We start from the raw sequence: 27,555 nt of genomic DNA on the forward strand, positions 1-27,555 counted from the left end.
CAAACATGCTGTGCGGGTATAGCTCCTTGTCCTCCAGGTGGTGTCAGATTCTTCTGGTGACTATCCTTTCGTAGAGTTTACCGAGGCACGAGGTGAGGGAAATGGGCCTCAGGTTTTCAATCTGAAACTTTTCGCCGGGTTTAGGTATCATCACCACGACAGCGTGCTTCCATTCCTTCGGTATCGTGCCCTCTGCCCACAGTGTGTTGAGGTATGCTGTGAGCTGATCTATCGCCTTGTCGCTGAGGTTGCGTATTCGGGAGTTTCTGATCTTGTCGGCGCCCGTGGCTGTGTTTTTGGTTGTCGCTCTAATTGCCGCGTAAACTTCCTCTCTTGTAATCGGTCTGTCCATGGGGGGGTACTCTGTCCCCAGATACTCCCCGTTGTAGCCCTTGGGATTGTCTTTGCCGTAACATTTTACACGCACTGGCTCCAATAGTTCCTCGTCGGAGCCTTCGTGCTGATGGACCAGTTTCTGGATTGCTTTGCCGCTTTCTGTTTTCGTTTCGGTTGGGTTCATGAGGGCTTTTAGTATGCGCCACGTCTTGGCTGTGCTGAGCGTGCCGTTCAGTGAGCTGCAGAACTGCTGCCACCCTTGCCTGGCGAGCTGTGTTGCGTACTCTTCTGCCTTCTTTGTGATCTCTGCTATCTTCTTCTTGAGTTTCCTGTTTAGCTTTTGTCTTTTCCAGCGTTTTGTGAGCCCGCGTCTCGCCTCCCATAGCCCGAGTTGCCGCCGGTCCACCTCCGGTGTTTGTTCTGTTCTATCTATTTCCCGTGTGTAGAGTTCCTGTATCTGTTTTAGTTGTTGGCTCCATTCCTCTATCGAGGTGATTTCCCTTTTTAGTTGTTCGCTGTGCTTACGGAAGGCGTGCCAATCTGTGATATGGGCTGTGCCGATTTTTCTTTTTACGTTCTTCGCTTCGACTGTAGTTTTCAGTACATAATGTTCGCTGCCTAGGTTCTCTAGCAGATTCTCCCACTCGGCCTGCTTTGCTCCTTTAACAAATGTTAGATCTGGGCAGGTGTCTGGGCTAACGCTATTACCCTGGCGCGTTGGCTGATTTACGTCCGTTAAGAGGTCGCAGCCTGTGTTTTCTGCCGCAATGCATATTTGCTGCCCCTTCTTTTCGATTTTATGGTATCCCCAGATCGGGCTTTTAGCATTGAAATCCCCCGCAATTATTAGGGTGTTTGACTTGGCTAGCATGTTTGCTTCTGCAAAGAGTTTGCCGAAGTCACCGTCTTTCTGCCTGGGGGGACTGTATAGATTGACTATAAAGGTGGAGTATTGACTGTATAAAAAAAAGACATTTTGATCACGTTGCACATCACTGATTAGTTAGGAAATGTGACAGCCTAAAATATTATACTAAGACAAAGCGTTTAACTGTTAAATTTTTAAATAATTGGTATCAGCCAGTTGTCAATAAAAGCATGAAGCTGGAAGCATGCATCTATTTTTAATACCGCAAGGGTCACTGCTTTGTTGCGCTTATAAAATTAACATAGCGCACAACACTGGTTGTTTTCTTTTTTTTTTGCAGATGACTGCGGTATTTACAGGCATATATTGTTGCGGCGCGATTCAAACATGGATTAACGCGAGGTTTGGCAGAGCGATGAAGACGACGATGAGGTCGCTTGCATTTGGGGTGGATGAGATGTCTCCTTTTGCCAATAGCCTTCTTTGTAAATATTTTGTAAATATTGGTCTACGTCTCGCCTGCATCGCACTTAGCTGGAGGTGCAGGGTTCGTCACGCCTCACAACGTATATCCGCAGCGGCCGTCGTGTTGGATATCTGTCTGTAATGGCGGAAAACGCGGCGCCTACATCAGCGCCCGCTACTTCAACGGTCATGCTATTGAAACCCCGTGATTCTGGCACGTTCTGCGGTTCCGGTTAAGCTGACATTGAAGACTGGCTGGCGCTGTGCGAACTCATGAGTGCTAACAGCCAATGGGACTCCACCCTGTGTTTGGCAAATATTATTTGCTGCCTGAAATGCATTGCAAAATATAGTTCAATAACCGCGAAGCTGAGATGGGGAGCTCGCATTCCTGCAAAGAAAAACTATGAGACTTGTTTCGGGAGATCGTTGGCCAGAAGATCACCGCGAAAAAGCTACTGGCGTAGTGTGCGCAGTCGTCTACATAATTTTACGTCTCGTACATTGAAGGCATGTTATGGCTATGTCGAAAGGCCGATGCCGATATGCCAGAGGACGACAAGAATGGGCATATCTATGAAGGGATCGCCGACGACACGTTCAACCTTTTAATATGCACAAATTTATTTGCAGTAGACAATATTAGAAAGGAGTACCGGCGCTTTGAGCTGGCTAAAAGCCGACGCGTTGGCCACGCCTTTGCCCGTCTTCGCAACACGGCGGCAAAGACCTCTTGCGAAGACTACACAGCAGCACAGCCCTCATTTCCACCAGATCAGGTGACACAGACTGTACGCCGCGAGCTTGAGTTCGTCACCACTGCCCCAGCTCACGCCGGTAACTCGAGCTGAATTACGACTCCATTCATCCAAGCCATTATCCGGCAGAATCTCGCGAACATGAGCACTAACTCTATGTGCACCGTGGCCAGCTCAGCACAAACTTTATAGCGTCCGCCCTCATACTATTGAGAGCAGCGTTTCGCTACGCGTGTGGAGAACCCCTGACGATCGACCGATATGCTTACTTGTCACCGTATTGGACACGTCGCCCCTTACTGTGCAACCCACTGGTCCTAGCCGCCTCGGACGCTGTCTACTCTTTAACGCCGTTCTTACAGCAACCACTACCCACTTTCAAAGCAGTTGTATTTGCCCAACGCCAATGCTCCCACAGGGATAAATGGTCGCTCCCATCGCCGCGACTTCCCCACTCACTCTCGCCTCCAAGCCGTTGCCCGTTGTCTCGCTCACCGCAGGCTCGCCACCTGTCGTCCCAATTGAGCCCTGCAGTGTCTATCTGGGAAAACTCAGCAGGGCAGCGTCCGGAGGTGACGCTCCATTGACGACTCCCACGACAAATCCTCATCGGAAGCTGCCAACTAGACGAAGCTTGATAGACGCTGATGTTGACGGCGTTACTATTTCTGTGCTTATCGACACTGGGGCGCACATCTTTGCGATGAGTGCAGATCTCCGTGTCCTCCGTGTCGCTCATGGAGGGACTCCTTCCGTTCTTGGCGTGTGCACCACCCACGTCTGCATTGCTGGTCAACTCACTTCAGGGATATTTGCCGTCATTGAAAAGTACCCCCATGACCTAATCGTCGGCTCAGTTTTTTTTCAGTCATTCTACCTAATTGACTGTGCGACCGGTGCTCTTCAGATTGAGCTGCCCCATCTTCCCGATATCCCAGCCGACACGACACCTCGCTAATTTTCTCGCAATCACGCTCGCTTACCACCTCAAGCTGCTGGATACGGTGCTTTGGCGTCTTCGCATTATACTCCCAATAGTGTCTGCGGCATGTCTCCGATTATCAACGTTCTGTTATCACGCAATGTCGCCCTTGCTCACACCATTGTTTCCATTACTGACAATAGGGTAGTTGTTCCCCTTCTCAACGTCAGCCTTTTTACTAAGGCTATCCCGCAAGGCACGTCACTGGCCTCCATTTCTGCGCTTGATCCCTGCAAGATTGCCGCTTTGGATGCAGATGATTCGCCGCCTTCTTGCTCCGCCAACTTCGCTGCTTTGTCTCTCAATGATGTCTCTCACAAGATGATCGCTTCCGATCTGACTCGGACCCAAGCTCAAGGTGCCTGCCGCGTTCTGGCGTCCTATCATGACACCTTTGATTCTGACGGTCGCCCTCTAGGCCAAATATTTGCCGTGACTCATCGAATCAGCACTAGTGACGCCAACCGTATACGCCGGCATCCATATCACGTATCCCAACATGAATACCAAGTCATTCAAAACGAGGTCGGCAAAGTAATTACAAATGGCGTGATTCAAGACTCGTTTAGCCCGTGGGATTCCCCTGTCGTTCTCGTGAAAAGAAGAATGGCAGCTCGCATTTCTGCGTTCATTATCAGAGTTTGAACAAAGTAACACATAAAGACGTCTAGACTTTGCCTCCCATCGATGACGCCCTCGACTGCCTTCATGGAGCCAAATATTTTTCGTCAATTGATCTTGGGCCTGGCTGTTGGCAGATTTTAGTCGACCATGTGGACCGCGGAAAAATAGCCTTTTTTACGGCAGACGGCCTGTAACGATTCAAGGCATTGCCGTTCAGACTGTGTTCAAGGCATTGCCGTTCGGACCCCAGCTACTTTCGCACGTATGATGGACTCTCTACTTTGGGGATAAAAGTGGTCTACTTGTCTAGGCTATTTAGACATGTCATTGTGTACTCGCCTACGCTTAACATCCACCTCACCAGTTTATCAGCCATTCTTGCCGTCTTCCGCCAAGCTAATCTTCAGCTGAACTCTGCCAATTGCTGTTAAGGGCGCCGCCAAGTAACTGTGCTCGGTCACCTTGTGAGTACTGCGGTTGTTGAACCAGACCCCGACAAGGTACGAGCAGTACAACGATTTCTCGTGCTGTGCTCAGCCAAAGACGTACGGAGTTTCGTAGGATTATGTTCCTACTTTCGTCGCTCTGTCGGGAACTTCATGACATCGCCCACCCTCTCGCTTAACTCTGGAAGAAGGACGTTACTTTCGCGTGGGGACCCGAACAAGCACCTTCCTTTTCTGTCCTCATCCGTTTACTGACTATACCAACAATACTCGCCCATTTGGACCCTTCATCGCCAACAGAACTTCGCAGCGATGCCAATAGCCATGGAATTGGGGCTGTCCTTGGCCAAAAACAGCACGGCAAGCAACGTGTCATTACCTACGGCATTCGCTTTTTTCATCGTCAGAGTGAAACTTTTTCATCACTGAACGCGAGTGCCTGGCTTTAGTGGGGGTTGTCAGCAAATTGAGACTTTACTTGTTTGGCCTAACTTTTTCACTGATTACCGCCCATCATGCCCTCTGCTGGCTCTCCGCTCAAGGATCCGTGTGGACGTCTCGGCCGCTGGGCACTGTGGTTCCAACAATAAGTGTTGATTGTGCACTAAAAATCTGGATGATTGCGCCAAGACACAGACTGCTTGTCACGCCAATCTTTCGATGCTTCCGACCTCATTGACTCTGACTCAGACACATGCGTACAGTGCATCCTTGCTTCCGATGATATTCCCACCAAACAGCGACGATACGCATCTTTGCGGCTCATCATCAACCTTCTAACAGCTTCATCACCAGACTATTCTGTTAGCCTGTTTGAGCTACACGACAGCGTTTCGTATCGTCGTAATCTCAGTTCCGATAGTCCAGAGCTTCTGCTTGTCCTATCTCGCCATCTACACTCCGGCGTTCGTCACCAGCTTCATGACGTACCAACAGACGGTCACCTAGGTGTATCGCTTACAAACTCCCGCATCCGCCGTCGGTTTTTCTGGCCTGGCATGTCCCGTTCTGTGCGCCACTACGTCGCAGCTTGTGAACGCTACCAACGCCGAAAGCACCCTTCAGCGCTGCCTGCAGCCCAGGAACAACCGATTGATAACCCCTGCAGAGCCATTCTCCCGCGTCGGCCGCTACTCTTTAGGCCCTTTCATGGCATCCTTCTCAGAAATAAATGGGTTGCGGTCGCGACAGGTTACTCCACACGCTTCGCAATCACCCGCGCATTGCCGACAAGCTGTTTCACAGACGTCACTGACTTTCTCCTTCACAACGTAATTCTACATCATGGCGCCCTTCAGCAGCTCATCACCGGTAGCGGGAAGTACTTCCTCTCATGAGTGGTAGCTGACCTCCTTCGTGCCTGCTCCACTGAACATAAGCTCACCACCGCTTATTAAGCACATACGAATGAACTGACCGAGCGCCTGAACCGAACGCTAATTGAGATTCTGGCCATGTATGTTTCACCTGTTTACCGTGACTGGGAGAGCACGTTACCATTTGTTAACTTCGGGTACAATTCATCACGGCATGACACCGCTGGATATTCCCCGTTTTATTTTCTGTTTGGTAGTCATCCTGCACTGTCATTCTAGACTCTCCTTCCATCGGCTCCTCACTGGCCTACTGACTACGCCGGTGACGTTGTTGGTCGAGACCGTGCAGCTCGTCAACTTGCCCGTCACCTACTATGTGCTTCGCAATGCTCCCAAAAGACCCGTTAAGACAGCCGACACAAAAATGTTCACATCACGGTTCGCTCTCTGATCCTCCTGTTGGTACCATGCCGCCGCATTGGCCTATCAGGGGAGCTCCTCCTGCTTTACACCGGTTCATAGAAGGTGCCGCCTCAACACGGTGATGTCAATTATGGGATTATACCGCTGGGCGCTCCTCATTCGGCCTTCTTGCTACCAACTTTGTTGTTGATGTTTCCCAGCTGAAGCCATATTGCCCATCTAGCTCCTCCCCTTCGTAGCAAGCGCCAGAACGGTGCTTCCGCCGCCGGTGGGTGAAGTTACGAAGCGATTGATATAGGGACAACATCATCGTTTTCATCGCTCTCCGAACACAAGGTTTGGCAGAGCGATAAAAACGACAATGACGTCGCTTGCACGTGGGCCAGATCAGACTTCTTTCTTGCCCTAGTTTTCTTTGTAAATATTTTGTAAATGCAACCTTCACCTACATCTTGCCTCGGTCACAATATTACCTTTCGAAAATGTAAATAGCTTACACGCGGACTTCATAGAACCCTGTCAGTGGTGTCAAATCTGGCAAATGGACGTCAATGTACCAAAAACAAAGCTTATGAAATTTTATACGCTGACTACTAGCCCTGCGCCCTTAACGAATAAATATTAATATAGAAAAAGTGCGAAGTTTCAATTACCTTGGCATTTATTTAACACTTTGAGTACTGCCAAAAAATCTAAAAAAAACACTTTAAAACAATGGCATTTTTCTAAATTGCTTATCTGGGTAGCATATGTTATGCAGATTCAAATAATCCAAAAAGTTAACGTAGTCAACTCACAACTTGTGCCAGAAAATACCAAATAACAAGAACCATGTAAGGTTCCTATAAAACTTAGAGTTCATAAGGGTTTAGTCCCATTTCAACCGCTCGATGCCACACGTACATTTACAGCAAGCACTTGTTGAGAAAGACTTGCAAATGCAAATTGTCAAAGTTCTCGAAGAAGAGTGGCTGTGAAATTTTGGAACGCTGCTTTCGTGTATTGAAACTCACAACATGTTACGACGAAAACTTGCGCGCCGTAGTCCTTATACCAGAAGGAAGTTACTTTGAGGACATTATTGCCGTTTTGCTTCGACTATTGCAAGAGACAACGCAACGCCTTGTTGGAAATTGTTTACCTCCTGTAGGCGGGATAAAGTCCAGAAAGTGCCTTGCCGTCAAACAAATAAGGCCTGCTTCTAAAGAAAGTGCGCGTCTGAGGGAGCAGCAGCATGCGACTGACAGTTGCCATTTCTAGAATCTCTGCTGTACGAACGGAGTCTGTAGGTGCTTGTACGGCCAAAAAGGAAACTCTCCAGAGCAAAAAAGTGGATTGGATGAGGCCGGCCAGCACGTGGACCAGAGAAATGCATCCTTAGTACTTCTTACCGAAATACTGTACCCAAGTAATACTCGCCCATAACACTGAAAGATAACCTGCCGATGTAACTTGGCATGGACAAACTACATAACAAAAAGACATTACGGAAATTGGGACTAGTCGAACGCCGCTTGTATTCTCCCAACACTGAAACAAAGCTTCACACTTACAAATTACTCATCAGGTTTTAGGTATAGTGTGCGCAGATAATGGGCGTCCAAGTACTGGTAATTTGGTAATACTGGTACTGCATCAACAGAGTCAGCTCAGAATAAGGCGGTAAGGCTCATACTTTCTTCATATTAATCCTATATGAGTGCATCACTGTTAAAACACAGTATCAACATTTACCACCTGAACACTTTGCGCCATACTTTTAAAATGCTTAACGGGTTAGCATTCTTGTGGTACTTAACGCACTTTGCGGGGGCTATCTATCTATCTATCTATCTATCTATCTATCTATCTATCTATCTATCTATCTATCTATCTATCTATCTATCTATCTATCTATCTATCTATCTATCTATCTATCTATCTATCTATCTATCTATCTATCTATCTATCTATCTATCTATGTTTGTTTCTAACCGTTTGCCCGCCTACCGGGGTTACTGGGAAATCCGTGGTCGAATGCTTCGCACATCGGGCTGTTGCGTCCAGGTGACAGGATTCGAAACGAACTAGCAAATCAACTTAGGTTACTGTGCGTGTGCCACTGTGCACATATGTGCCTCTAATTGACGAAGATCTTTCACATCGGCATGGGTCCCTGTAGATGCGGGAATGGGTAGGCAGCACCTATAGAATATTCTTTGACGTCGATTGGGAGCATTAGGCATGTGCCAGTCGGTCTCTGCTTGTATTCAATTAGCTTATTTGACGCCAACTTCGGTCACTGGTTAAGCAGGTGTGGGGTCATTGAGTGAGTGCCGCTCTTAAATGAACGTCTTTGACGCAAACCTAGGGTACCTAGGTATATGCCACTGGGAATGTGCTTACTCCACACTGACGAAAAAGATCCCGTAAATTATCCGATGCAGAACGCAATTGAACCTACGCTGCAAGGATTCCTCAATGACAGCAACCCGATGCATTATCAGTTTGCGCCGCTAGTGCAATGGGTATGTGCCGCTTTTCAACAAACGCCTTTCACGCCAACGCTTCATCGAGCTGGCTATGAATGCATTGACTACGTGCTGCTCTTCACTGAACGTCTCGCCAACTTGGGTCACTAGGTATGTGCCACTGAGTGTGCGGCAAGCGAGGGAACAATTATCAGCGCTAGCAGCCACCGGTGCGTCACGTTCCACGTCTCGGAATCCACGCGCGGCCTCCTCGGTTGCGCCACTAGACGGCGCAGCGTGTAGAGAAAAAAGCGCGAGAGGAGTCCCACTGCAGTACGGCCCCTCACGACTCGTTTCGATGGCGGCAATATGTTTCGTGGATATATTTCAGATTCAGATTCACATTCTTTATTTTTATTGTATTTGTTTCTCTAAGAAATGTACAGAAGCTAAAGGTTTGGCAATACGTGACAGTGGCCTCTGTACCGGTTACACATAAACATAATACATACATAGTAACAAAAGTTCGCAGTATGTGTCAATTTTCATTTACACAAAAAGAACAACAAAATTTTATGTTCACAATTCCCTCTTGAAAATGTGTACGCTTCTTAACAATACAAATACGAGAGCTTCGTATGCACAGTGTTATAATCAACTTAACAATATGTGTTGCAGACAGTATAAAGAAAGATACCTAAAATACAAGGACTTTTTTTGTTTAATTGGATAAAGTAAAAGTGGATACACTCATTAATAATACTTTCTTTCCCTGTTTCTTAAAGATGTTTCGACTAACTTCGAAGTCCAAATCTCTTTCCAGTTTATTAAGAAGCGATGTTGTTGTTTACACGTCTTTATTCACATTTTCGCCCTTAAAGGGTTGCGGTGAACTGGTTTGGGGAGTGGCGGGAGTGAGGAGGTAAGGGAAATAATTGGAGACTTAATTATCTATATCATAGGGTCTGATGCTTTCGCTGGTACGCTCGAGATGAAGAAGCCTGGTCCCAGTGGCTGGAGCCTCAGGACCATCCAGAAATTCGTACAGTGACCGCCAGAGCTCGTTGGCGGTCGCAACACTCCAGTGTCTCGCTAGCGCCCAGGTCTGTAGGGAGGTTGGTCGCCATTCCGTTGGGAGCGAAGCAAGGGCTTTTTGCCTGGGGCCAGAATACAGCGGGCAGTCCCAGATTAAGTGTTCGAGGTGCGCCCTCGTGTTGCAGGGGCTGCAGGTACCCGCACGCGAACATTCCAGGCCACGAGGGTCCTCCTTTCTGCGAAAACGCTGCACGAGGAAGGGAGTAAGGAGGGTGCCAGTCTGTACCTGCCGGAGCAGAACCTGCTGCCGACGAGTAACAGCCTGGGAGGGAAAGGGAGGAATGTTCATGGGACTGGACGTAGTGAAGAGATAGCTGCGTCGGTGGCGCTTGGCTTCGGCTATTGCTTCCATGGGATCGTACCACTGACTGTGCATTTCCGTGTCTTCAGGTACGTTGTACAGTAATTGTTCGGGCGGTTTCGACAACGCGGATAGTAGCGTGGCGCGCGCTAGTCGATGGGCCCGTTCATTTCCTGGTATACCCGTGTGCCCCGGGTACCAGTGTAACTGAAAAGCATGACCTTGGTCACGCAGACGACGCACGTGGAGGCGGAGTTGTTGGACCACAGCAGTGGTTGTGCGAGTGTTCGGGCAAGCTCTAAAGGCATTTTGAGAGTCCGTAAACACTTTGTAGTCGTGCTTAGCATCTCTTGGAAATTTGTTGGCAGTGTGTTCAGCACGCTTGGCAAAATCGAGGATGGCATATAGTTCTGCCGTAGAGCTCTGAACTACATGTCTTGTGAGGTGGAGTTTACTGCCCCGTTCAGTTGCTTCCATATTTGTCCACGCCGTAGTGAACATTGGCTCCTCCTCTGGTCCTCCGATAGAAGCATCCACATAGACTATATGGCACCTGCCAGAGTTGTCATTGCCCCACTCACATAGTTGTTGCGTATATTTCTAATGGCGTTTGGCGTGGGCCTGTCTTCTTGCATTAAATGAATGGTTTTCTTTATTTCATTTTATGTTTTGTTATTCCCACTCCTTTAGAATCATATACCATTTTCTCTCGTTGCCGCTGCTTTATATAGGAGTGATATCTTAAATTGGTCGTTATGGTTCCGTTACACTACTGTATTTACCTTTGACCAAATTTAAATCTGTATTTTCTTTTTCGTTGGTGTTATTTCGTTGAGGGTTTCCTTACAGGACGTGATAACTTTGTACTTCTCCCCCTCCTCCCTATGCAATGCTCTCTAGGAACTTGGCGGCACATAAATAACCAAATAACTGTAACTATTTCAGAATCCGGCGGCAATAGGATGTGAAGGGGTTCAAGCTCATAGTTCATGCTTTCAACAGTCATACAAAGAAAAAAATTGCACTTGACAAGCAATATTTGATGAAAACTCTTTCTGGACATAAGAACATTCCACGAGACGTTACTAGAGGCTATTTGTCATTCCCATTTTGCTTTTACTACATAATATTGTTTATGAAAGTATGACCATTCAAATAACAGGGTCCTGCGTAAATTTTCCTCACAGGTTGTGATCAAGTTGCTTGAAACCTCTCATCTTTCATAGAGATAAATTAAATACAGTTCATTTTAAAGAAATATAGCACTTGTGTTCACTACCGGGCCACTGATAATATTTTTTCGCCATTTGGCTTTCAGTCTTCTCTCGCTCTGAATCGGATTGCTACATTTTGCACAGCCGGTGAACCTGCGGAGCTAAGGGATCTCTTCAGCGACAGCTTACAAAAAAAAGGTATTGCTGTTGCAGCGAATTTCTCCACCAAGGAAATCCTTTATTGCCCCCCCCCCCCCTCCGTTAGGGAGTAATATTAAAGAAATTGCGTAGGGACGCTCCTCCACGCCAAGAGCATGTTGAAATATTCTGGTACGAGAACTTGTAGAGGGGGTGAATGGTGCGTGGCGCTGGAAGAGATGGACAGCATTTAACATAAACTTCATAGGTGGAAACGCGTACGAAATGTCTCTACTGAAAGCAATCGATTAGAAACTACCTATATTGCAGTTTCAAGTCTTTGAAACTTGAAGACTTAAAAAAAAAAGACTTGAAAAATTATAGACCGATCAGCTTACTGTCCGTTGCCTACAAAGTATTTACTAAGGTAATTGCAAATAGAATCCGGAACACCTTAGACTTCCGTCAACCAAACGACCAGGCAGGATTCCGTAAAGGCTACTCAACAATAGATCATATTCACACTATCAATCAGGTGATAGAGAAATGTGCGGAATATAACCAACCATTATATATAGCTTTCATTGATTACGAGAAAGCGTTTGATTCAGTCGAAACCTCAGCAGTCATGGAGGCATTGCGGAATCAGGGTGTAGACGAGCCGTATGTAAAAATACTGAAAGATATCTATAGCGGCTCCACAGCCACTGTACTCCTCCATAAAGAAAGCAACAAAATCCCAATAAAGAAAGGCGTCAGGCAGGGAGATACGATCTCTCCAATGCTATTCACAGCGTGTTTACAGGAGGTATTCAGAGACCTGGATTGGGAAGAATTGGGGATAAGAGTAAATGGAGAATACCTTAGTAACTTGCGCTTCGCTGATGATATTGCCTTGCTTAGTAACTCAGGGGACCAACTGCAATGCATGCTCACTGATCTGGAGAGGCAGAGCAGAAGGGTGGGACTAAAAATGAATCTGCAGAAAACTAAAGTAATGTTTAACAGTCTCGGAAGGGAACAGCAGTTTACGATAGGTAGCGAGGCACTGGAAGTGGTAAGAGAATACATCTACTTAGGACAGGTAGTGACTGCTGATCCAGATCATGAGAGTGAAATAATCAGAAGAATAAGAATGGGCTGGGGTGCGTTTGGCAGGCATTCGCAGATCATGAACAGCAGGTTGCCATTATCCCTCAAGAGAAAAGTGTATAACAGCTGTGTCTTACCAGTACTCACGTACGGGGCAGAAACCTGGAGGCTTACGAAAAGGGTTCTACTTAAATTGAGGACGACGCAACGAGCTATGGAAAGAAAAATGATAGGTGTAACGTTAAGGGATAAGAAAAGAGCAGATTGGGTGAGGGAACAAACGCGCGTTAATGACATCTTAGTTGAAATCAAGAAAAAGAAATGGGCATGGGCAGGACATGTAATGAGGAGGGAAGATAACCGATGGTCATTAAGGGTTACGGACTGGATTCCGAGAGAAGGGAAGCGTAGCAGGGGGCGACAGAAAGTTAGGTGGGCAGATGAGATTAGGAAGTTTGGAGGGTCAACATGGCCACAATTAGTACATGACCGGGGTAGATGGAGAAGTATGGGAGAGGCCTTTGCCCTGCAGTGGGCGTAATCAGGCTGATGATGATGATGATGATGATGATGATATTGCAGTTGCATTTCTGTTGGCGGATTAGTTAGAGAAGTGAATCTAGCCATGTCGACGAATTCAGATATCGGATTGTTTAACACCTAGTTCGCCATACCCGCCGCTGTTGCCTAGCGGTTCTGGCACGACGTTGTTGAGCTCCAGGTCGGGGATTCGATCCAGGCCGCGGTGACTGCAGTATGAGGGGGGGGGGGGGGGGCGTGAGATTAAGAAGCGCTCGCGTATTTATACTTACATGCATGTTAAAGTACTTTAGGCGGTCAAAGTCAACCCACAGTATCCGACTACGGCGCGCCTTGTATTTCGACCGTAACTTTAGCAAAGAAAGCTCTAGAACGTAATTTGTTTTCTTTATTAGCCATTTATCACGACTATTCAACTTCTTTTGTTGAATTTGGCAGTAATAAAATCACCTTCGTTTCGGACAAACCTTCAAGCTAGCACCTTTTTTTTTTTTTTTTAATTGCGATAAAGACTTGCCCTTAAGAGGAAGCTTTAGCTTCGGCCCAACTCCGACGCGGCCTATTCAAATACATGTGAAGACGCAAAAACGCTTTTCTGAGATAACCCCTGGGCCAATTTTAATGAAGTTTGTTGCATTTGAGAGAGAAAGTTTAATTCTAGTGACTGTTGGAAGCGGAATTTTGATTTAGGGCTTGAATTTTGTTAAAAAGATTCTAAAAATTCCGAAGTTTCAAATAAATAGAAGCACGAAGTTTACAAATTAATCGGTCTGCATCGAAAACAGATATTGCGGTTCTGTAAACGGCATCCATTAGAACATTCACAGCGGACGAACTTCATATGTCATTTTACATCTTACGTGAATTTGTTACGTTGTTTACGAGGGTTCTGCAAAAGTTGTAATTACATAATAATAAATTTTTTGAGATTCATGTGTAAGATGTCAAATTTGTCCGCTTTAGATGTGTTATTAGGTACAATGCACAGAATTGCGATATCATTTTTTCGTGCTGAGTTACGGAGTTGTAAACTTGATAGTTTCGTTTTCTGAAAATTTGCGATTTTTGCCAATTTTTAATAAAATATTGACAACATAAGTAGAAAATTCGAAACGGACAGTCACTAGATTTATGTTTTTCTTTTAAATGCAACAAACCTCGTCAAATTTGGTGCAGTGGTTGCCCAGAAAAACGAATTCTTTTTTTACTTGTATTTAGATAGGAGCACCCGAGCTAAAGCTTCTTCTTAAGGCATAATTCTTGGTGCGTATATGTGTATTGTATGTGTGGTCTGGAGGCCTGTGTTGTGTATGAATTGAAGCAGTGTTCTGTGGAATCTGTTGTCATGTATCCGTCATAGCTGGTTGTCACACTGTAGTGGAGGCCGGCTTGCAGTAGAAGACGCGAGCGTTCCGATTTTAAACCAGTACATGTCCATATTAGGTGGTATGCATCTGCTTCCATCACAGGATCGGAGCAGTATGGACACGCACCACCCAGTGGTAAATGCGACCAGATACACCTTGAGATAACAGCCGGTGTAAGGGCCACCCCGGCCCGAAGCTTGCTAAGCACAACTTCCTCCACCCTAGTAAGGTGAAGGGGGAGGGAGCAGACACACGGTGTGATAAGAGCGCGTGTGTCCTGCCGGAGAAAATTTTTACGGGCTCCGAGCGAGTTAAGGAGTTGAGGTGGGAGGGGAATAGGAGGAAGGTCAGGATTAGGAGGGCAGTGTGCCTGCTGGTCAGCAGCAATGTTGTGAGGGTTCGATGAATGGCCTTGAATCCAGTGTACCTTGACGCAAGTAGCTGTTTTACTATTCATAGTGGGTATTGTCTCGCAGATTTCCATCGCCTTATCAACCTTCTTGAGTTCCTGAATAGCCGCTAAAGAATCAGTGAAGATATCTAGTTAGTTGATGGTAGGCAGCTTAGATGTCGCATCTTGAACAGCGTCGTGGATGGCTTGAAGTTTCATTACTAGAGCACTGGCTTCCGTTGATAAATAGCGCTGGTCGCCGCTGATGAAATTATGCGTAGTACTCAGGAATGATGTCCTTCCGCTGTTTGGGAGAATGGCAGCATCCGTTTTGACTTTGCAGGTGTTAGCGCATGATGCGTCGACGATATTGTGTTCGTCAATAATACCTGTTGTATCGCTGCGTCGTAACTTCGTTGCCTTATTAGGTGTGATGCTGGTGAATTCCCAGGGAGGCATTGGATAGGGCTGATTGTCAATCCGAGAGCCGCGTTGAAAATGAGCATGCAACGCAGCGACAGCCGCCATAAGTTGCTTGTTTATTTCACGTGCTTTTTCACGTCCCCTTCAAGTCACCTTGATTCGCAGGAATACAAAATAAATAAACAAACAAACAAATAAATAAATAAATAAGAATATAAAACAAATAATTAACATCAACTTTTATCTTGGCCCATTGGTATCTAGCGCCGTTTCCAATATGCCTATGCTTCAGTGCTCATTTTGGCGTCTTAATTCCTCCGAGAATATCGGAGAATATATCCGAGAATAAACAAGATGTGATGCAAGTCTAATCAACTAAACCATTTTGTATTTTATAAAAACTTCCCCACACATGCACTTTTCAATGAATACGACGGTATATTTGCTGCTTAATATTTTTGCAGTCGATGTAAATCTTGCAGCATGGGTCGCGAATCGCTATGCCTATGCCTATAACCGGGCCGCGGTAGCTCAATTGGTAGAGCATCGCACGCGAAATGCGAAGGTTGTGCGTTTGGTTCCCACCTGTGGCAAGTTGTTTTTTCATCCACTTTTCTTGCCATTTTTTTAACGTTTCTTTACTTCATTTATTACGCACAAGTAATTTCCCCTATGTTGTCCTGGGTGTCAGTGTTTGTTAGCTTCTTATGATATGACTAATAAAGATCGGGCCCCTCGGTTAACCCCCTTTCTTCTCGTTTATAAATAGCGTGTTGTATTTCATGGCATAAATTGCGCAAATGGCGTGACATGCGATCTGATGTCATGACACAATATAATGATCGTCATCGAAGTGCAAGATAGGATCCCGGCTGCATAGATACCTTCTACATGACGCGTTTCGCCTTTAGCAAAACGATGTGTCGCTACATTGGTTTGCTCCACGAGAATTGTCAAAACGTTATTTTTAATACTTTTATTGGATAGCGTTGTAACGTAAGCGCAGAAAGAAAGAAGCAAAAAGCATCCCGTGATGAAGGCCTAAGGAAATTAGACGCCAAAATGAGCACTGAAGCATAGGCATATTGCAAACGGCGCTAGATACCAATGGGGCAAAATAAAAGTTGATGTCAACTATTCGTTTTATATTTTTGTTTATTCATTTATCTATCTATTTATTTATTTTGTGTTCCTGCGAATCAAGGTGACTTCCATGCTATAAGCCTTTTCACTAAGCAGCGCTTAGTGTGGCGGTGTTTGAGGCGACGGATTATAGTTGCGGATTATCTACTTTGGTAACTACTGACCACAACGTTGTGGGTCTTGACCGAGTGGATATGCTGCTGGGTGATGAATGGTTGGCCATTGTTGACCTTGACTGCGTAGAAGCATTTTAGGCGCTGCGTTACAATTGTGGACGCCATGATAGGGCAACCAAAGAAAAACACTTGAAAATATACTCGATATATTAATTTTAGGGTAATAATGTGGACCGTTACGTTTGTTGACGCTAGTTGCGGTGAGGAAAGACTCGAAGGCGATAGTCGGACAAGTTGCACAGGTGGACATACAATTAGCAACAGTGCGCTCTTACAAAGCTACACAGTTAGCACAAATTGAGACTGTCATCTAATACACCAAATCCTAAGACCCTGCACACTGCACAGTTGTCTTCCCTCGCCCACTAAAGCGCGATATCCTGGCATCACGGCATACAGTCCCACCTAGTTCGCTCACGTGTGGTTGCAATTTTCGTTGGCCTTCCGTACGCGGTGGAGACGGCTTGGGTTGGGTAGGCAGTGGCGGTGACACGGCGACAAGCCGCTGGGGTGGTGGCTCAGGATTCCTGGTAGTGCCGAAATCCCGAGAGCACGGAAACCCTGAGAGCAGGGAAACAGGCCACGCACAGTACACGGCAGGACCTTGGTTCAATGGCCCGTCACGAGGCTTCCCACCGGTACACCCCGGGAACCCTTCTCGGGACTCGTTTCACGAACTTCCTTGCCTCGTTCGAACCGCCTATGTACCCGCAGCTTCATGTTCACTCATGTTTTCCGCTTTTTTTCTCTTCCGCCATCCCTCGAGCGTGTCGTGTCATTTCCCTCGTCGTGCAGCATCTGCCGTCGTCGTCCTTCATGAGACTCATGCTTTTGATAGGTCTTACACATTGCAAGACACTTCAGATGGGATTTTCACTGCAAATTTTGAGTATTAACTGGAAAGCATCCCAGTGAAAGTTGCAGTATGCCGTCACGTAAGCAGGGGTGCAATAACGTAAAGCTATTCCACACTTTTCTATTCCAATTCTGAAATCAGCCCTCCGCGATGGGCCAAAACTTCTTTGGACCACCCCCACTTCGCCTGTCTGTCACGCGACGTCGCGAAAGCCGTGATAGCTCCCCATGTGATATGACGTGTAAACACTGATTAATCATGACTGGATCGAATGAAAGAAAAATAGTTATTGCTGATTCGATGCCTTTTCGCCATTAGACCTCGGCTATTGGTCAAAAGCTTTAGGGATTCACCCACTTCACCTGCCTGGCACGCGACGTCAAAAAACCGCGAAAACTCCCCGCGTCAATGTGACGTGTACGCGATAAAGATGTATTAATAATGCCGAACAAAACTGAATTTCTTTCTGAATAGCCGCAGTCTGCCCCTTATAAAAGATGGCTGCCGCCGATCGCTCAGGCACTGGCTACTCGCACCTGCCGGAGAGCATGAGTTTATTTGCGTACAATAAAACTCGAGTTCTCAAGCATTTTCGGCATGTTTACGACCACGCTCTATCAATTATTATTTTCTGGGGACTGGTTTTAGCACCATTTTTAACCTCATGCTGCATGCCATCGCAATTTTTTAGCAGACGGATCAAGCTAAGTAAGGGAAAGCGGACCAATCGCCGCCGTCGGCTCCAGCCTCTTCATCGGGTTATCGATTTGCAGTGCACTGGCTCGGCCCTATAGAATCCCTCTCCACTTGAGCGTGCACCTTGCCTCTTGTCAGCCAATTAGATAAGTCAAGCCGCTCAGTGTAGGCAATGTTATTCGCTTTTAAAGCAAACAAAGGTTACCGCCAAAAAAATTATGAGAGCGTTCGAATGGTCTCCTCAGACAACCCTGCAGGTCACCACCCGATCGTTGCATCAGCACTTACGCAAATTTGACGTCAGGTGACTGGAATAGTAACATATTGAAATAGCTTTATGTTGTAGGGCCCCAGGTGTTCGTTTCATGGTTCGTGAAAATTGACAGCAGGCATGCTTTTTAAGAATGGCTGGCCGAATGCGCTTCAAGTATGTTGAATGCGTAATAGGAACATCTTTCAAATGTAACGTTCCCATATATAGTTTGTGCACGCTGTGTCCATGTTGAGCACGCTGTCTTCTGCCGGAGATAGCCTTTAAAGCATTGTTCTGAAAGAAATTTCTTGCATCCCTTATGCAGTATAATCGTCAGAGTGAAATGCATCTATATTTGGCCTTCTTAGCAATTATAATTTAGTGCGCATTTTCTACGACCTAATAAATACAAGGCACGTGCGCATGAGTCAGTGCGTCAGTTGTCTCTCAAAAATTGCACTGGAAGCTTATTAAGAGATACGTTTACTTTAATGAAGTGTTCCATGCTGTTGTGCACGGCAGATACCAAGTCGCGACACTGCACAGCTCTGTTCGATTGCAGGAAGCCGTCTCTATTGAACAAGTCCTCAAGCTGACAACGCATTCGTACCTTCTTGTTGGACTCGTATTTGAATGGTTCTTCTGTTTGCAGAAACTTCAGCTTGCTCAGATCTCTGAGATTGCGCAACACCAACCTCATTTACGTATATCTCAGTATCTGATATCAGGAATGACGCCAAGAAGATACAAAAATGTGACTTTATCTTTGAAAGTGCAGTATTGATCGCTCCCAGACATATGTGCCAATACGATAACACTGTCTGAGTGCACATCTGAATGTTACACACTCGCTTCTCCTATCCAGAGAACAGATTTGGCCATTGTACAGGGATTACCGCATACGGCTCCGACCTGCACAAATACAGAAGTGGCATGATTTCAATCTTGAGTGGTGGTGGTGACAAAAACCTTTATTTTCCTATAGTGTTGCTCAACTTTGTTCTTCTTTTAGATAATCAGGGAATTTGCCGTGGTCTTCCCAAGATTTGTTTTTTTCGGACACTGCACAAAATAAACTGAGAAAAGCATTCATGCTTAAATAAAGCACGTACTTTCCAGAACTTCGGTAGCAAAATGGAGGCAGCCTTGATGGTCTGGTTCTCTAGCCCTAACAGCCGGACTTATTTTTATCTAGGCAGCACAGGTCATCATTGGCGTAGTTTGCATAGGTTTCCCTCTGCAAAAAAAAAAAAAAAGCAGTATAGTACAGCAGAGCAGGGGCATGTTCAGAGAATGTGTAAGACATAGTGGCAGTCGGCAAATGAACGGGTGTTTTGCTGTACTCTGCTCCTGTGTGAAGACTATAAAAGCCTCTGTTGATACTCTTCTGCCACACCGAACCTCCGTGGAAGTTGCTGACGTTCCATGAAGTGTATTACCTTGGAAACTCAACGAAGCATAATGCCTTGCGAAGCATTTCATCGAAGGGGACCGATGATATTTAGCATATAATCACGTCAAGCTCTGATTAAGCTGAGACCAAACGTACTTGAAGCCTTAATATTGATGAGCTGTCTCTCTTGGTGAATTCCTCACTAAAACACTCACATATGATTTGTTCTTAATTATGTAAATAGTAATGCTGAATGATCAAATGAGTGAAGAAAAATAGCGGCTGTGTGAATAAAATGCTTTGTTTTTCTCGTGTTCTCGCGTGACCTGCAGGGGCAGTAAAGCTCGAAAAATGCTCCTTTACGTGGGGTAACACTGAAAAAGCAACCGACGAGCTTCACCTGAGGGAGATCTCAATGGATGTGGAACCAGGCTCACTTATCGGCATAGTCGGCTTCGTTGGAAGTGGAAAGTCATCGCTACTGTCCGCCATTCTACGGAACATGAAAATGGTCGATGGCACCATGACTACCTCCGTACGTTTCCTTCATTAGAATATTAATGCGCATAACTCAGCGGAAATGCATTGCAGGTTTATCAACTCATCAAGACTCTTGGGAACATTTGGCATTCTCCAAGTTCTAAGAAACAGTCCCGGAACAAAAGGCTTTCGAATGTAACAAACCATGTGTGTATATTACCTAAAACATATTCTGGTAGTCCTCGTAACCAAATCTAGCACAACCGTGTCAAGCTGGTCCATGGCCGGAATTTTGTTCCTAGTTATTCTGCCTAAAGAGACTGACTGTTCAAGTCCTCGTATTTTGGACTTCCATCTATAGGGTACAGCAAAGTGCTAGTAATATACTTGCATGAGTGGACAGAAAGCATAGACGTGTATAATAGTAAAATTGCTCGGCAAAGATGGTGTCAAGAAAAGATGCAAATGATAAAGTCTACTTGGTTTTCCAGCCTTACTTTCACGTGTGGTGAACTCAGAACGGCAAACTTGATATAAAAGGTTTTAATGATACTCAGAGGTGCTCACATTCAAATGTTCGGAACTGTGGCAGAAGCTCGCTTCATAGAAGCAGGCATAATGCCTACAAACAATACAGAAGATAAAATTCTTCGCCACAGTTTGGTGACACAGCTGTGTTTTCAAAGAGCTACTATTGCGTAATCTGTTCTGCAGCTGAATTTCAGCTTTTTTTTTTTTTCAGGGTTGCATGGCCTACGTACCGCAATTGCCCAACGTGCACAACATGTCTATAAGGGACAACATCCTTTATGGCAAGGAAATGCGCCGAGATATCTATGGCCAGGTCTTGCGGAAATGTCAATTGCTAAGCGACTTGAGCATCTTGCCTGCGGGTGATATGACGGAAGTGGGAGAAAAGGTACGTTCCTTGAGCTAGCCTCCTGACATATGATTCAACATTTATTGTTTTCAAGTCCACTGTTTCAACTCACGAGCAGAATTTATGAGTTTCGTTGAAGTTGGCTCGTGCGTACCTAGACGCCATGCGGTCTCGTCCTCTAGGAAACCTGGTTGCATCTTCAAGGAATATATACTATTCCATCATCTAGCATATCCGTTCTCTGAAGCTGCCACTGATCTAAAAACAGCAGACCCACATCACTCCTGATTTTTAGTACATTTTTGAGTGTGGATATGCATATCATCTCTTTTACACGGGTGTTTGTCTACTGCTTCGTTCCTTGTTTGGAAAATAAAATTCCGTTGAAGACGTCTGTCGATATCAAGAGTAGAATTCAGGTTTTTCATACCTTTTTCCCTGTATTCTGTAGAGCTCCACTCACAGTGCGGTCGCCGCTATCAAACCTGTTATAAGGGTAGCATACGCTCCCACAATGCACGCATGCGCACGAAACACGGGCGGGGGCGAGCGGGTATCTTAAGTACGCGCAATCCGGCGTCCAAAGGCAGTGTTTGGCAGGAGCGGCCCCAGGACAACGGCCGCTGGGAGCCATGCGCGTGGAACCGGGTTCTTCTTTCTTTTGTGAAGACGCGTAAGTTCGCCGGTTCATCAGTTACTTCATGTACCACTTCTCTTTCACTTCTTTCATGATACTGTCGGCGCACTATTATTGGGGCCTTTAGCACAGTTTTTTTTAAAATAACGCGTGTATCCGGTACATATTTCGGTACGCCGTTATAAGGCCAATCTTGTTTATGCAACTTCTTTTCTGATCTGTCGGACCTTTTTTGAGCATCTTCCTTGAAGCAATGCCCTCAAGTCGCAACTTTTTGTTATTGGGTCGTGGCCGTTCTTTTTAACTCATCTACTTTGCCACTTGCCACGACACCAGCATTTTAGGACAGAGTAGTGCAGTCTTTTTTTTCCCCTTCACGTAAGCCCACTGTCCTGCGTGCAAGTATGGCGCAAAAATTATTGTAACTACATGTAAGCTACGTCACCATTAGAAGGAAAGTCTGCCCTAGGATATTAGGCAGGAAATTAAGTCCTCACGCTTATCAGCACTGTCAGTGTGGCATGAACTCGACAAAATATTGTTACGTGGAAGAAGCGTAGGGAGGCTATTTACATGGTATATTTACAAGGGTAGTAAGCACTGGCCAACGTGGAATTTACCCAAGATCCAGCAAGGTATGTGGTCGTTATCTGATCAGGCAGTGGCCGCTTCTGGGTACGTCCAAGTAAATACAAGGGTCGACATCATCTTCTTCGAGTAGCACGTAGCAATATTTCTCACTTGCTTTTCGGGGGCCTGACCATGCTGTCTGCGTGCTGGTCATGACCAAAAATTATGTCCGATAACCAGTGCCCATCGCCCCTGTGAGCAGCAAAGAGGCTTCGAAATGCTGCCGTGTTTCATGAACATATAGTATTATGCACAATGGCTGTCGTGGTGACGCAGTGGTTATAGTGTTCTGCTGCTGGACACGAGGTTGTGTGTTCGATCCCAAGACATAAAGCCTTATAATTCATTTTATTCAGCGCAAATCAGAGATGGGTAGTACAATAAATAATTTCTGCACGTCCAGCCAGACTGCATGTATGTACCTGTGTATCTTTTTTCTCTGTCAAGTTTTTTTTAGATGCATGAGAACTTCTAACAAAGGGTGTCTGTTAGTGTTGTACTATGCTGTACAGAAGAGAGTTTTTTTTTTTCCTGAACAAATGAATGCAATAATATAATTTTATAAGTGGATATCTGCAGCTTAAGGCTCGGCCTTCATTTCAAGAAGCAAGTCTCGGATCCAATCTACAAAATTATCTGCCGCGCTCGCACCTAACGATGTATAGCCACAACTAGCGGTGCTGATAATATAGGTAAAAACCTTCCTGAGGGAAGAAGTGTCTACGCACACGGTGGGCTGTGGGTGATTTTTATACTTGCAATTCCAGCTTTCTAGTAAAATAAACAATGTATGTGAAGGTACTGTTCATGTACTACTTAGGTTCTTTAGACATGAAAATAGACTGCTGGGCCAGTTGGCATTGCGCTACTGAGCTATATCGCAGCCATGGAAAGCAAGATGACAGAAAAGGCCGAAAAATTGCGACTACTTCTAAGCCTCGCCTTTAAGAGCGGAACGCCATAGAATTCAAAGATCCCTGACTGTTGGTCATGCTTCCCTGTAACTGGAGCTTATGTAACCGTAATGTTTACCGGGAAACGTTGGCGGCGAACGCTATGCACGAAGGCGAGCTTTCTGGCAGAAAAGCGGTCGCTTACGTTGGCTGCGATGCGGTGGGGGTTAGCGCCATCTGGAGGTGTTGCAAGGAACCCGGCAGCTCTGTGTCTTGTAGAAACGGTAGAAGAGGGGCTCGTATTTTGAGTTTCCGCGTAAGTGAATTATGTTTTCTCGTATATTCAAAGTACAATCCGACGCTATCATGTCTGTAGGTTGTGTGTAAGTCGTACCATGCGCTTTTTCTGCCGTATATTACCTTGAAAAATTAGTTGAGTAAAATGCCTGCGCTACATTGAGGGTCTTCGTGGTTGGGTATGCGTGGTTGGAAATGATTTTTGGCGAAACGGCGGTCGACGCTGGACGCGCGGCGGCGGCTCCGAATTTTCTGCGACAAGGGACCCTTAACGCTATCGCATTAAAAAGCAGTATTCCTTCGTTTCCATTGTCGCTTGCGCACCACAGTTGTTCTAAGCTTTACGTAATTCTTATAGCCGATTTCGAAATTAATAGCACATAGTGGTTGGACTGCGTCATAGGTGACTGTTCATTTCCAAGCTGTAATCCGCAATACTGGGGTCACAGCTGTGTAATTTTAAAGAGGGCGCTGCGGCGCGCTTCTGTTCGGCCAGCGAAACGACGCAGATCTGATCTGTATGCCAGACGAATTTGTTTTCTTCGTATAATCGAAAGTCATTTGCGCCGTGAAGTTGCGTGCGAAGGAAAAGAAATAGTGGCAATGCTCCATGCGTGGTGTGACTAGATTAACCGGGGGGCGTTATAACCTAAAGCTACTCCAAACTTTTCTATTTCAATTCTGCAATCAGCCCTTCACGGTCGGTACGAAAATGTTCGAATCACCACCCTCTGCGCCTGTCTGCCACCCGACGTCACAAAAATTGCGAATACGTCCAATCAGTTATAATATATGCATACTCATCATGCATCATTAGACCGAACGAAAGAAAAATGATAATTTCTGATTCGACACCTTTTTCACCACTAGCGAAAAAGGCATCGTTTCACCAATTGCTATTGGTGAAAGGCTTTCGGTCTACGCCCACTCTGCTTGCCTGTCACGCGACATCACAAAACCACAAGTCGCCGCGTCAAAGAGACGTGTACGCATCATAGACGCATTAATATGCCGAACAAAAGTGAAATTTCTTTTCTTGATAGCCGGACACTACTACGTTCCAAAAGGAATAGATGATGGCTACCTGCCAATCGCTGTAGCACTGGCTGCGCGGAGCTGCCGGGGACCATGCATGTATCTTCGTATAATATAAGACTTTGTGTGTCCGTATAACGTTATGGAGACATTGTGGCACGTATACAACATAGCTCTCTCCAATCTACCCTGCTGGGGATCCGTTTAACCAGCATTTTTAACCTTATGTTGCACACCGCCGCAATTTTCGACCAGCCACCGCAAGCTAATTAAGGTGAAGTGTTCCAATCGCAGACGCCGGCACCACCCTCCCATCCGGCTATCTACTTTCACTGCCCCCCCCCCCCCCCCGCTACCTGCGTGTAGGGTAAGAGGTGGGCACCCCAGCTAGGTGGAGTAATAAAGTTTTCAACCAATCTACTTCCACTGCGCTAGCTTCGCCCCCTCGAAACTCTCTCCCTTTGAGCGTGCTCATCGCCTCTTCTCAGGCAATTCCACACGAAAAAGTGCTCAATGGAGGCAGTGCTATTCGCTTTGAAATCAAAAGAAAGTGACATCCTATAAACGAGACGCCCGTGTTATTGGGTTTCTCAAACAACGCTGCGGGCTGTCATCCGATGTTTGCGTCGGTATTTACGTAAATTTGACGTCAGGAGATTGGAATAAAAACAAATGGGAATAGTATTACGTTATAGGCTGCCTGAGCACTGTAGCTGCTGATTCTACAGTATTGGATTGGCATCTTATGAACAGATGCGCAAAGGTAGATTAGGGCTGCCTTCTATTGAGCTGTATGCGGCCAACCTCAAGACTAACTCTAATGTCCGGTTCTGTCTGACGAAAGTTCTTCACAGTGTCTTCAGAATATGCCGCTCTAATATAAACCGAACAATAAACTAAACTGCTTCCTATGGGATTTCGCAAAACGGCGCTAGACACAAACATTGCCCGGTCTCCTCAACGCGGAATGTTTAGTTCAGATCTGCTCTGGTGCAGGAACAAGTTCGTGAACAATCATCTCATCAAGCCACAAGCCGGAACAACGCAAGGAAACCATAGAAAAGCACCACGGTCTCTCTGCCTACAAGAATAGCAGTGTCGAACGAGTCGTTGAAAAATCTGGGAATGCTTTTTAGTTTGCGAAATGTGCTTTGCACTTTGTGTATTTGGCGATGTCATCATGAGAGGAGTTTGATCCCACGAAATCAGAACTCGCTGTACGTTGATTGTTGCATATGTCTCGACATTCTTAACGCCCTGATACAAGCCGCGTGGCAAGACTGGTCTACCAGGAAGTGGTTTCCTCTTCACATTTAGGTGCCTGATGTATCGATAATTAACTCTTCCTATCGCAAAGTGTTTCAATGTACGTTATTCAGGAAATTAACTATCCGTTTCTATAAGGAATATTATATAATTGCATATTGTAAAAAATATGGCTAAATGTGACAGTCCGGATCCACTGTTTTTAATATCCCACGACAAGCACTGGACATAGGAAGAATGCACTAGCTAATAAGCAATTGTCGCGTTCATTATGCTAGGGCTCAAAATGCCTTAAAGAGAAGCAGCTATGACTCATGGCGGGTCGATAACTCGGGTTAAAATGTTGAATAATAGTGAAGCGCCTACTTCGTTAGTAGACATATCCGGAATGTGATGGCACGGCCGAGGCCACATTCAAAAGCCATCGCGTTGCGGTTATCGCTTAAGCTGCATCAGAAGTTCTCCCCAGCAAAATTCTCATTTACAATGATATTCGTTTCAGTGTATGGGAGAGACATTTATTATGAGTCAGAATGCTGGGAAGTCGGTCAGATTCAAAGTTCTGGCCTGCTACTCACCATTGAGGCTGGGAGATGGCAGTGGCAAGAGAGAGAGAGAGAGACAGATGCGTTGAGGATGAGTGGGAAGATCGTGTTGAGTGAACATGAGCAGCAAAGACTTTTCACTGCGTCATACCTTGGCCGCTCTCTTGTGGCAATTTGATGAGACCTTTGAGAACATCACGCCGACAAGAAGCGGCCACAAGTCCCAATAGAACCTTTCAGAAAAAAGCATTTTACAAAGTTGGTTTTCTGTACACATGGTTGTCATGTGCTTATCTTCCCTGCACAAAATTTGGGTATGCAATTTTAAGGAAGATGCCCTGGAAACCCGAGGAACTGCCATTCATCCATCTCCATGTTTTGTTTTTCTTGTCGGCTGTTTGGATGGTTTGAGAATTCATAACACCGGAATCATTAAGATCGTTTAACATATCTCTCAACCACAGTGCGTTCAATTTTTATAACCGTAGAAGTAGCGCACCTATTTTCCCAATAATTTCTTTCAGAACTGCCTCAGACTACTGTTCTTCATTGTACCTTTACAGGGAACAAATCTGAGTGGTGGGCAAAAGCAGCGTATCTCCATTGCGCGTGCCGTGTACAGCGAGAGCGATATTTATCTGCTGGATGACCCGCTAAGCGCTCTTGACTCTACTGTGGCCAAAAGCGTATTCCGTGAAGTGTTGGGTCCATATGGGATCCTGAAGAATAAGGTGAGAAATTTGGTGCTTGCAACAGCTGTGCTACGGCAAACTTAGCAGCAATTTATGTAACCCCTTACGTACAGGTAGCTAATAATTGTGCGAGATCTGGGCTGATAAATCTGCTTTCAATCTTTTGAAGGAAAAACTGCATGTGTACTATACACCTTGAAAAGTAGGCTGTGATTGAGCTCATCCTTGTTCATAAATGGGTAGTGTTAAACGTGATAGCGCTGAATACACATATTAGGGTATATTTTTTCACTTTAAACAAATCGCTACTTGAATATTTCCTAGAACCAGTCTTCAAAGGACTTGCGACTGCGTCTTCAGCGCTTAAACATTAAAGTATGGCACAGAAAATTCTCGTTGACCATACCTTTGCAAGAACGTATGAAGCAAAGGCATACCAGCAAATTTATTAAAA

The 27,555-nt window shown here is 45.7% G+C and overlaps 1 protein-coding gene across 1 annotated transcript; it reads left to right on the forward strand.

Moving 5' to 3' along the window:
• The first annotated feature begins 2,214 nt into the window (after window positions 1–2,214).
• Window positions 2,215–27,185, forward strand: LOC140216604 (multidrug resistance-associated protein 1-like). Its single transcript, XM_072286979.1, has 3 exons — window positions 2,215–2,506; window positions 20,079–20,287; window positions 26,973–27,185. The coding sequence occupies exons 1-3, from the start codon at window positions 2,215–2,217 to the stop codon at window positions 27,183–27,185; spliced, it is 714 nt and encodes a 237-aa protein (XP_072143080.1).
• The last annotated feature ends 370 nt before the right edge of the window (window positions 27,186–27,555 follow it).

Source organism: Dermacentor andersoni, chromosome 3 (genome assembly GCF_023375885.2).
Source record: "Dermacentor andersoni chromosome 3, qqDerAnde1_hic_scaffold, whole genome shotgun sequence".
NCBI lineage: Eukaryota > Metazoa > Arthropoda > Arachnida > Ixodida > Ixodidae > Dermacentor > Dermacentor andersoni.

Bases quoted from the DNA above. Each gene is read 5' to 3' on its own strand.
- LOC140216604 (XM_072286979.1), top strand. From the start codon at position 2,215: ATGCCAGAGGACGACAAGAATGGGCATATCTATGAAGGGATCGCCGAC. The intron at 2,507-20,078 runs GTAACTCGAGCT...CGTGACCTGCAG, and splicing joins CACTGCCCCAGCTCACGCCG to GGGCAGTAAAGCTCGAAAAA. The intron at 20,288-26,972 runs TTCCTTCATTAG...GTACCTTTACAG, and splicing joins CCATGACTACCTCCGTACGT to GGAACAAATCTGAGTGGTGG.